This window comes from Onychostoma macrolepis, chromosome 06 (genome assembly GCF_012432095.1).
Source record: "Onychostoma macrolepis isolate SWU-2019 chromosome 06, ASM1243209v1, whole genome shotgun sequence".
NCBI lineage: Eukaryota > Metazoa > Chordata > Actinopteri > Cypriniformes > Cyprinidae > Onychostoma > Onychostoma macrolepis.
Window position 1 is genome coordinate 12,926,116 of NC_081160.1, and position 12,200 is coordinate 12,938,315.

Genomic DNA, 12,200 nt, shown 5'->3' on the forward strand with positions numbered 1-12,200 from the left:
TTTTAGGAATAGGACATATTTTTAGGAAAGCTGTCATTAAGAGCACACCTTAGCGATAAATAAATAAAAATTGTTTAACCAGAGCACACTGGGATCTGCATTTGCAATAATCAGTCCCTGTAACATTCAATGTTATTAAACCACTTTTTATGTAGTACGAGTCAAGGGGGAAAAATTAAAGTGCTTGCAGAATTCTTTAGTTAAATGTATAAAATGTATTTTATAAAAAAAGACCATACATATTTTTAGACCTTGCTTTAAAGGTTCACATTTTAAGTTTACAATTGTAATATACAATGTCATAACATTTTGATCTGAACAAAAAATTACATCTGCTTAGAATCATGGAAAAATAAAGTGCTTGCAGGATTCCTAAAGAAAACAAAACAATTGTAAAACAAAATAAATACATATGTTGAACATTCTCAGAACCTTTCAACTTGGATTTCACAGGTTTTTCAGTTTGTGCCCTGTTGAAAAAAAAAAAAAACAATAGAACCCTGCCCAAAACACAATAGAAAATGTAATGGTTTTAATGGGAATTGTATTGGTTTTAAATGGAAACTGTAATGGTGTCTGCTGGTATGTGATGGATTCTATTGGTGGGATGTTAAATCCTATTGGAAAAATGCCCAAAAACACACTACAAAAAGGAATTTTGTAATGGTTTTACTGGAAAAAGCTAATGGTTTACAATGGTATTTTAAATGGAAACCATTGGAATTTCTGTGATGGTTTCTATTGGGCTTCTATTGTTTTAGCACTATATTGTAGACAGATTGGAGATTAATCCTAATAAACATGCGGCTACAAATTAAAACCATTACATTAAAATACATTTAAAACATTTCATAACTTCAGCAGCGTGCAGATTGTCAGGACTGGCGACAGTAGTGTGGACAATCAGCTAGCTCACATAATGGAGGCTACCATATCTATTATAACAGGAAAACAGTTTTTATGACATATATCATTATTATGCGAAAAAAATTAGTTTACGAGAAAATATATCATTTTTAAGGGATAATGTCATTTTAACGACATCTCGTTTTTCTGAGAAAAGATGTTGTTAAAACGGCATCTCGTTATTACAACAATTGAGTGGAAAAAATGTGTGCGGCAGCAATGTGCCACCGTATTTGATATTGTGTATTGAAAATATTTTTGATTGACAGACTCCTATCTGATTTTCTATATATTAAAAAAAAAATTTAAAAAGTCTTTTTTTTATTTGGGTTAGTTAAACTAATTTTCGGGCTACCAAAATCTGAAGAGTACCTGCCTGAAAGGCAACCAGGGATTTTGAAAATTTGAGAGCCCTGAAAAGGTTTGCTATATGAACACAATAAGCATTTTCAAAAACTGGGTACAATGAGGTGACATTTTACTCACCCTTCAACAATCGATCATTAAAAAGGAAATTTAAAAGTGTAAGAGCACTAACAAGTCACCTCTGGCTTGCTCAGTTGGGGACACTTAATTTCTAGCGATTATCTTCGATTTGATTGCACAGATACTATTCATCTCTGAATACATCTCTGAATTCAATAATGAAATGCCTTTAACAGAAAATTGAGTGTTTAATCTTATTATACATTACCGACACATTCTCCAATTTGATACTGTTGCTTTGACAATCTGTATTGTTAAAAGTGCTATATAAATAAAGGTGACTTGACTTACATTACTTTAAACATACCTCTAATAACTCCTAAAGATCCTCCTCCTATCCGCAGCAATATTACAGATATGTTAAATATCATTATAGTAATGTGTGTCTATATTTCATAACAGTTTTACAGCATCTGTTTGAAAAAACCTGGAAAGAGACCTGAGTATTTGGGGAGAAAAAAAATGAAAGTTTCTTAGGTGCATTCCAGGGAATTATTCATGGTTTATAATCGCAAATTAAATCGGGAGATCAGACCACAAATGCACAGTTTGTGTTATCTTTTTTTCATTTATTTAAAGCAGAAAACAAAAGGAAACATGAAAAAAACCAGAAGGAAAATAATGCAGTGGGCTGAAGAGAGCTATTCTATAGATATTGTTGTTACATCACATTATTATACTAAATGTAACGTTATTCTCCTGACTTCTGAAAAGAGAAAATGAATGAAAATATACAGCCTATTCTGTCAAAATGACGGATAAAGATTTGTGGCGCAATATGATTTGAAATGATTAGTTGCAGTCTTTTTAAGTGGAACTTCCCCAAACCGGAAGTGCCTCCCATAATTAAAAAAAAAAACAAAAAAAAAAAACAGTAGGCTTGCTAGGAAAAAGGTGGATACAACATTTGGTGAACACCGCTTGATCAAATCAGGGTTTAAAAGGGAATAAAAGTTGAGACTCACAATAGGTCTATGGTCTGAAGGAGCAATTTGACATCATCTAGATTAATAGCCTCCTTTGCATCAATATCAGCTCATTCAGACACAAATAAAACACATTTTGCATGATATTCTGCAAAGCTTTATTTCAGTCATTTCACAATTTTTTTTTTTTTTTTTTTTGGTGTGTGTTTGTGGGGGGCGGGGGGTGTGGGTAATTTAAAAAAGCTGAAAGAATTTCAAACTTATTTTCTCTAAAAACAAACCAAGAAAAGTCAAAAACAGACACAAAACAGGGCACAGCAGCATTTTATAAAACAATCTGCGCAAGTAATCTAAAAGAGCTCAATTACTTGTATGGCGTACATGCCAAAATCTTCAGACCGTTTGGAATTAAGCACTTGAAGACTTCCCTCAATTTTGCCCAGTTCAGCATATAGTTTTACCTGAAAAGGGTTGCAAGAAATTTTATATTACAATTTCAGCCTTCAGATAAAATAAAAAGCAAATAATTGCAATTTGCCATCAGCAATAAGGAGCATGCCCTACCTGTGATCTCACAAACTTGTGAAGATCAGAGATCAATCTTTTGGCTTCTGGTGCCACAGCCAAGACGGTGAAATGAGCATCTAGTAGTAAGCAAACCCAGTCTATGATCTTAAAAAAAAAAAAAAAAAAAGGTTACAATAAATAAACCTTCGACAGATGCAAAATGAACAATAGTTCATATTTAATATAATATTCAGTTTGGTGACAGACCTGAGAAATACTTGGGGTCCGTAAAGCTCGGATTTGTTTGTGAGCATCATGACAATATTTAAAATAAAGGAACCTTAGATACTGTAAAAAGACCTGAAGAGAGAGAGAGAGAAAAAAAAAAAAGTGAAATAAGACAGAACAGGTCATCAAAGATTATTTTCTTGCCATTGGGCCTGTAACAAAAGTTAGTAAGGCAACTACCTCTGTACCACAATTTGGGGAAAGAAATAATAGGACACTGTATAAAGGGTTCCCACTCTTTTTCGGTGATCATTTTCCAGGACTTTCCCAGGACATTTTTATTTTAATTATGGCGGTAATAAAAGACAAGGAAAATTCCCTCAAGTAATATATTCCTTTCTCGAGAAGTCTTTAAAAACATACAGTTTATGGCCACGACTTAAGAATAAATACATGAAGACTGGTTTTATAGTTAAGTGATGGTCATTTTTTTTATTAGGATTTTTTTACCCAAGCGAAGTCTGAGAACCTGACACATAGTAATTCTAGAGACTCCAGGTGGGTTGCAGTTCTGAAAAACGGTGGTGTTGGAGACTAAATGGTTCCCGATGGTTTTACACATAATTCTTCACATAAATTCTTAATTATTTTGCAGTTAACATGCATCTTTTCTTCTCCACCTGTTTTTGTCTGACCCAGCTGACCCAATGAGCATTTCACGGACCAATGGTCATGGCCTTAACTTTGCGATTTCTGTATTGCATTAGTTTTGAATATTTCTCATGGGGATTTAATAATTTTTGACATCTCAGTCTGAGTAAAACCTTTTTTGGCTCATTTTATCAGTAAAAGAAAACACACCTAATAATTCTGCACACCTGAATATAAGGTGTTTTTCACTCCCAGCCTTCATGGGCAATTATATATCACTTATAAATGATAAAATACAAAATTAACAGTAGTTATTAAGATTGATGTGGTTTGGAATTGGTAAAATGTGCTTGAAAAAAAAAAATAAATAAAAGTATGATTAGAATATCAACGTGCCTAATAATTATGCACTGCAAGCTGTGCTCACTCGAAAGTGAACAGCGAGCGCTCATTCAAATGTGATTTCAATATTGATTGCGCAAAAATTATATACAATATTAGAATGTTTGCAGGAGTGGGACACACGTTGTGGGAGTGGGCGGTAATGGTCAGAAACTCAGTGGGAGCGGGCTTAAGGAAACGGTCCCCGCGCAGGGCTCTAGGCTGCGCATCAAAACAAACGCCAAGTTTTGTTTTGTTTTTTTCCCCGCGCTACCCCATATCCACCCCCAATCATTAGTGCGATTTCGTTCTGTCTTTGACAACACACATAGGACCATTTTTGAAATAGTGCCATAAAACTTATTTCAAATTTAATTCAAGCACTTTCAAGGACCTGTTTGTTTTCAAGTACTTTCCAGGCCTTGAATCCATATGTCTGAAATTCAAATACTCTCAAGAAGCATGGGAACCCTGAAAAAATATTTGCAGGAAACAAAAACAGCACACTGGTTGATTGAGAATGCAAGTTCGCTCTCTGACAGCAGGTGGCGCTTATGGAACAGCAGCAATACAGCGTTTCCTTGGTTACTACTGTAAACAAAGCAGCACTGGGCCTAGAAATACTACTTTAGTATGGATAATACAATAGAAAGATGAAAAGAAAATACCATATAATCTTTTCTGAGTTCCCCTCAGAGATTTTCTTCCAATATTTTACGCAATGTTAACAGTGAGCTTGCTCTGCCAGTATTTTGTCCTCTTTGCGTTCGTCTTCAGCATCTCTGGCCTTAGTTAATGTCTCGTTTACAGACTTCGTAATATTTCTACACAAATTATATTTTGGAAAATGCTTGCAATACAGTTTGTGTGCATGTCCGGAATAGAGATCGGCTGAAATAAAAAAAGAGAGCTGATTGATAATTGCGTGTTTGGAGCGGAAAGTGGCCAGTTACAATTTATGGCAGTTCGAACATTTTCTACTACTACCATTAGGCTATTTGTTTGGGCTTGGCTAAAGGAAAACAAAATTCCTTTTTTAAAATGTTTTTTAAAATAATTTTCTAGGACAACTACAAGATTTTCCAGGACATTTTCCATATGTTTTCCAGTACTGGAAAATTAGTCATCAATTTTCCAGGACGCGTGGGAACCCTATGTATTATACAACACAGGCTAGATGTGTTGGTTTGTCAGATAGATACTCACTATGACCTGTGGAACCGTGAGATCTTTTAGATGTGGCAGCAGGGGTCTGTCACTGTACGCTGTCTGCAGAACCTCATTTCTATCACTCAGGTTAAAGAAAACATGCTACCAGAATAACACAAAAAATTAATAAGGCTTTCTTAATTTTTTTTTTAAACAACCAAGGGCAAAGGATACAGAAGGGCACCCTTGTGTAACCCCACAGGACAGCTCATATCCAGTGCTAAGGGATCTCTTTGTAGCTTGTTGCTGAGGGTATCAGAGACATCACTCTCTAGTGCTGGGGAGCAGAAGCCGTTCAGCTGCCCACCCTCCTCATCTGATCGACTTTGTGCCCGAGTCAGCTCTTTCATGAACATTACACTGTCTGTGTCAAGATTCACAGTCTCCATCTCAGAGTCTGAAGTACTATAGTCAGAAAAAGGATTTAAAAATAGAAGTTTTACATCATTTCTTTTAAAAGGCATTAGTGCAATAAAACAAACAACGACTAAAAAAGCTTAGTGTTTCTGGGTAACTGTATTTTCCAGAAAATAAGCTGCACCTGGACAAAATTGCATCATCGAGGGGAAAAAAACTAAAGTTGCATCGGTGTAAAAGTTGCATGACGCATGTTAATACATACAGAAATGAGGTAAACTATTGGTAAATTAAATATTTACAAACACTATAAATATTATAAACAACATTTAGGCTATTATAAATGCCAAACCTACAAGTTTAATGCAAAACTGAAACCGGTGTTGGGCTCACTTACCTATCCAGGGCTCGACGCTTACCTTTTTCCCAAGGAGCACATGTGCTCCTACGTTGAAAAATTTAGGAGCGCATTAAAAAAAATTTAAGGGGATAAAAGACGACAAGCACAATTATTTAATTTATTAGAACACAGAAAGTACACAAGGTTTTTAAATAATTTTGCTTCAGACTGTATTTAATATGCTAATTATGTAATTATTTATAGTCCTATTAAATTGTATGTACATTAGGTATGTGATGACAAATTTTCACAATAGCCGTTATCACAATATATAGGCAAATTTAGTAAGTGAAAAAAAAATACAAAATTGTCCTAACAGGTTAAACTTTAAAAAGATCTTTTACTAAAGAAAGACTTTAAAAAAAATATACAAAAATATAAAGTGAACAAGTGTTTAAGATTAGAGTGCAAAAGATTAAGTTCAAAAGAACAATAGGTAACACTTTACAATAAGGTCCCATTTGTTAACATTAGTTAAGGCAGGTTAACATTAATGTGCATTAGCTAATTGTTGCAGTAACTAATACTCTGTTAATGTATTGATTAATGTATTGACTGATTAATAAAAAATTAGTGGTGGGCATAGATTAATTTTTTTAATCTAGATTAATCTCACTGTAATCTTGGAATTAATCTAGATTAATCTAGATTAAAATGGCTCATTTGAATTCTGCCAAGTAGATCAGAATAAGTTCACTACTAGTAGTAAACAACTAGCAGTCATCAAGAATTTAATATCGATAATAACATTGAAGACATTGTATGATTATGCCTTAAAGATAAGGTTTTAATAGTTTTAGTAGTAGTAGCCGTTCTGCCCAATGTCTTCAAGTGAAACCAAACTTTTATTTTGACGGGTTGCCGTGAGGATAGTTTTTCTCAAATGAAACGCTCGAATGCTCATGAAGTGACTCTCAGAGCAGTTCTGGAGATGTTGTTCATGTATTTATGTCCTCATTTAGTGAGACGACAGACGTTAATATCGCCGCAAGCGTCACGCGGTCTTCTGTATGAGTGAACAAACCCGCGCGTCTGCGCCATACATTAACACAGAGACACACAGAAGTCATATTTAAATAGACGCGCATACACAGGTTCGAAGACTCGTTCTCGCCCCCTACAGTGCAATTCGGCTAGGTATACATCCGCGCTAAAATATCGAGGTGAAAGGCATCATAGCTTGCGTAGTATAGACCCAGCTCCCAGCCCAACTTTGAGAATAGATTAACGGCGATATTTTTTTTATCGCCCGATAAGAGTCTCACGTTAATGCAGTACGTTAACGCCGATAACGGCCCACCACTAATAAAAATACAACTATTTATTGTTAATGTTAGCTCCATTGAATAATATTAGCAAACAACTTTTGATTTTATAATGCATTATTAAAAGTTGAAATTAACATTAAGATTAATGCAGTCATTGTTATTTCATGTTAACTAATGTAGTTAACTAATGTTAATGGAACCTATTAAGTATTAGCGAACAATAACGAATCAGTCAATATATAGATAGGCCATGTTTTAGGTAAATAATGAGCTACTTATTTTCAAAATTAATTTAAGTCTTTAAGTTATTTGGTGCTATGGTGAAGATTAAAGCGAAATATCTAAATGACTGTTTGAAACATTTACAGTTAGGAAAGTAGCGTAGCCCTGCTCTGTTTATAGGGTTACCGGAGTAATGGCTGCATTTCTGCCTCTAGTGCCAAATGTGCATTTTCATTCAGCTTTCACTCGTAAGGCCTTCACTCCTTCAGCCTTTCTTCTCATATGTGCTCATTGAAATTAAATCATTGCCTTTTTAAAGTTCAATAATCATTTGATTATTGAATCGCTGTTTCTCCATGAATAAATTGAAGAAATTAAGAAGTTTGTTATAGGCTACTGTGTAAGTTAGGCTGTTTAAGAAATTGTATTCGCACTCATGCTGCTAAATACGTTTTCGAGTTCGCACGCATCTATTTTTAGTCGCAAATGCGAGTAAAATGCTCGCACTGTCGAGCCCTGCTATCCAATCCAAATGTTTCTGTATTCGTGATGCAGCCTTACATTTGGTTGCTAAACTAAATTTAAAATAGGCTTTGTTCTTCACTCGTGTTCAAAGACCCACGAACAACAGCATCCTTCACATGTGCGCATGTCTGGAACACCACCACAGAAGTACGGTGGTCACAATGACTGGTACATCCCTACATACGACAGACCATTTAAATTAAGCCATGTAACTTTTTCTATTTTCTGATTGACTCCATTTTAGTTTTATGATAAATAGAAGGTATGAACATTAGAGGTCGCCCGATTCATCGGTTTTGCCGATTAATCGGCACCGATATTTGATTGCCACAACTATCGATAGTTTTCCGGTTTGCAACCGTTGCCGGAATGGCTGAGAAGGGTCCGCTGGCATTATACAGTACGAGAGCGGTCTCTAGAGGCGGAAATCACTGACAGCACGTGTTGTTTATTTTGACACGTGACACTGCGCGCTGCACAGAGCGGGAAACTCCATTTAAATACAGCCGACAGAAAAGCCTGCCACGGAACAGTACGCCATTCACATAGTTTTCTATTAAATTACATTATATTTGTCCCAAATCGTTGTGAATGTATATAAATCTAGGCTATAAATTATGTATTTTTCAGCAAAACGTTTGTCTTTCTGTGACTCTAATAAAGTCGGTATGCTTCATGTAGAGAGCTGTAATAGATTACGTGTTCTCTTTCCACTTGCTCTGTTTTTTTAAACACCGAACTTCAAACTCATTTATGCCACATTGTTCATTCTTGAAGCAAACTTATGTCCGTTTGGTGATTTAAATAAATTGTTTTAGACCGCCACTTGATCTGAACGCAAAGCGTCTGGTGTGTGTGTGCGTGTGTGATACCTCTGAGTTCTCCTAGACGCAGCGCGACTAACTTTTTTTTTTTTTTTTTTTGATTAGATAATTATCAAGTGTTAAAAAATAGAAGCAAATAAAGTGTGTGAGTACACACAATATCCATATGTATGTAATTTTAATGCTATGGCCTTGTGTAGATATTTAAACATGGCCATCTTTAAGCATGACTGTTGAAATTAAATTGTAACATTTAACAATAAAAGTCCATTCGTAGCATTAATGAAAACTGTAGAAGTATTGTTCCTTGTTAGAGTGTTTTCATTTCAACATTCACTATTAGCTACTAATAGGCTATATTTTTACATTTTAAAGTTTCTTCTTTTAACATTAGCAAATTATGAAATAACTTTAATGATCAATATAGTAAATATTAATATTTTTATTCATTTACAAAGTTCAGTACTGTTGCTGCTTTTTTTTTTTTTTTTAAATAGTAAAGCACTAGCTCTCTTTCAGTATCCATTTTGAAAACTATCAGTTGATTAATCGGTATCGGCCAGTGTGGTCCAACCTAGCTATCGGTATCGGTAAAATCCACTATCGGTCGACCTCTAATGCACACAACGTCACTGTCAGCTGGAGTGACTGCGGCTCTGCCCACTGAGTGGCAGCAATGGTTTTCAGCATGAATGCTGCGACAGAACACACAAAACACACCTAAACGAGAAAGAGCTTTGCAATTGACTGTACAAATAGACTTGAAAAGAAATCTGAGGTATATTTTTACAGACTGCCGAAAGCTACAGAAGAGAGAAGCAAATGAATCGCTGCAATTCAAAGAAACAAATGGACTCCCGGCAGCAAAACATGGATTTGCAGTTATCATGAAATGCCATGAATGTTACATTTTATAGTAAAATCATACCTTATAAATTGTAATGACAAAACAATTAAATAATTATCTTCTAAAGTGACGTCAATGCATACCTTCTATAGGCTGTGATTTCAAGTTAGCAATGCTAGAACTATTATGTCACGTGTGCACATATTCGTGTGAGATATGCCCATGTTTTGTGTGCTTGACATTAAACAAGTCAACTTTTGAATATTAAAGTTGCAGCACATTTCAGATTAAAAAAAAACAACACCACTGAGATACTTACATTATATCACTTATATTCTGGAAAATACAGTATTATGGCTCAGGTAAAGGTCTTAATTTCATTCAGCAGGTAAGCACAAATCTCACCTGAGAATAGTTTTGAGATAAGCGCAGGTGACTGCTTCAGGAATGTCAGAAAATATTTGGAAAGCAATCTGACAGAGATGTAAATCTTTCTTCACCATGGCCAATGAGAGCAGTTCAGGGCACACACTACATTTCCAAAAAATAAATAAAATAAGACAATGAGCATAGTTAAGACACAAAACACTAGGAGATGGGAGACAGGGGCTGAGCAGGTGAGTTCAAACCTGTAGCAGAGGTACCGAGTCTCCAGCAGCTGTAGAAATACACACTGAGGGTAGAAGTTGGCATCTGTCTGGGATCTTGACACTAGCTCTAATGCCACCCTGCCTACTGCCAGCTGTAGGTCAGCCTGGGGAGTCCGACGAATAAACTCACCCACCTCTGCTTGTACATCCTCTACCGCACTGGTCTAGCAAAAAGCACACACACTGCATGATCACAAACTAAAGAACACAATCCATGTGCAAAGGTTATTGAATACACATATGCAAACTTAGCAAAAAATAAAGACATAAAATGCATTATCCTAAAAAAGGGAAGTTTATTTAAAGGTCATTTAGTAAAATAAAAAAAAAAGCTGTACATTGGAAAGGATTTACAAGTATTCCAGAAATAAAAACACCAGAAGAAAGATGTCCATGGTCTCTGCTCATCTGCATGCCATGGGCTTGCTGAGGGGAGGCATGAGGACTGCCTATGTGGCCAGTACAAACTGACCAATAAACTGCAATGTCTGTAATGTAAGACATCCAAGATAGTGCAGTCCATAGGGATGAGATGCACATTAATTAAATCAGATGGTCGCTAGATACTGACTGTTACTTTTGATTTTGATGACAGCATCTCTCTGGAGGAAATGTGGCTTCGGAGAGAGCTCTGAAGGGTGGGTGTGACCCTCTCCCCTCACATACTGTCAAAGCTAGCTTGCTATTGCTAGCCTCCAACCCCCTTACATTGAATGAATAAATCATACAATCATACAGCTTCATACAATAAAAAAAAATAAAAAAATGACTGAGGCAGCCTTATACCTTAATATGTTCTATGAGTTGATCCACTGACTTCACATTAGAATTCTGCAAAAACATTAAAAAAAAATCATAAGTGACAATAACAGATAGAACCAAAGCATTTGAAATACTGTGCACATCTATATGTGAAATCAAACAATTTAAAATTACTGTTTCTTTCTTTGGTTTTCACCATGAAAATAGTTAAAGAAGCTGGCGTGGCATAATGAAGATGCTTGAGTTAATTTAGAAACTAGAAAATATTTAAAATCAATTTCTTGTACCAACTGCACATAATTTTGGATTACCCTGATTAAAAACATGTTCAAGGGTACCAACAGAATACATTTCAATTCAGACGAGTAGGAATATTCAACCCAATAAAATATATTTGAGAAAGAATGAGCTCTCCGACATATACATATGAAAGGGTTCTCAACTGAAAGTACAAACACGCATGCTTGAATCATAAACTGATCATGCAGTACAATTGAATGTTTCCTGCATACTACTAAATTAATAGTGCCACAGCAAAAAAAAAGAAGAAAAAAAACACATATTTTACATTAAGTAGCAATGGTTTTTTGTTTGTTTGGCACAAGGGTTTGCAACTTTCAGCATTGTGCGCTTTTTTCCATTTAAAAACTGGGCCGTAGTCCCAAATGCAGTATACTTGTATATACGTTGTAAGAAGTTGATGTTATGTTAAATTTAAAAGCTATTTAAAAGTTCTTTGAAATCTGATAACCCATGTTACCCAAGCATTACATTTGCTTTAAACGTTTCAAAATCCTAAAAGTTTTTCAATACAAGATTTCCAATTTGACCCCATCAAACTTTATTTGTAGGGGTGGGAATCTTTAGGCAGCTCACAAACCAACCCCAATAGGTTCTTTGCACATGACATCATTGCTGTGGCGCAAAATGCAGCTGGAGGGCAGGAAGAGATTTTTCTCCATAGGAATCAGTTGCAGAAACTCAAAATGCCTGTGTTTTGCATTGTTTATGAATGCTCAAATCGGTCAAACTAAGAAAACACAAGGAGCTT

At 35.3% G+C, this 12,200-nt stretch overlaps 1 protein-coding gene across 2 annotated transcripts in view; it reads right to left on the minus strand.

The window, feature by feature from the left end:
• Positions 1-2,459: 2,459 nt before the first annotated feature.
• nol11 (nucleolar protein 11) overlaps positions 2,460-12,200 on the minus strand; it is a 50,606-nt gene continuing 40,865 nt past the window's right edge. For both annotated transcript variants that reach the window (XM_058777982.1, XM_058777981.1), the window contains exons 11-18: positions 11,174-11,218; positions 10,367-10,551; positions 10,143-10,268; positions 5,469-5,699; positions 5,292-5,370; positions 3,093-3,185; positions 2,883-2,990; positions 2,460-2,779 (exon numbers count right to left, since the gene is read on the minus strand). In XM_058777982.1, coding sequence (XP_058633965.1) covers positions 2,669-2,779; positions 2,883-2,990; positions 3,093-3,185; positions 5,292-5,370; positions 5,469-5,699; positions 10,143-10,268; positions 10,367-10,551; positions 11,174-11,218 — 978 coding nt within the window. In that variant the 3' untranslated portion in view covers positions 2,460-2,668. The remainder of the gene's footprint in view (positions 2,780-2,882; positions 2,991-3,092; positions 3,186-5,291; positions 5,371-5,468; positions 5,700-10,142; positions 10,269-10,366; positions 10,552-11,173; positions 11,219-12,200) is intronic.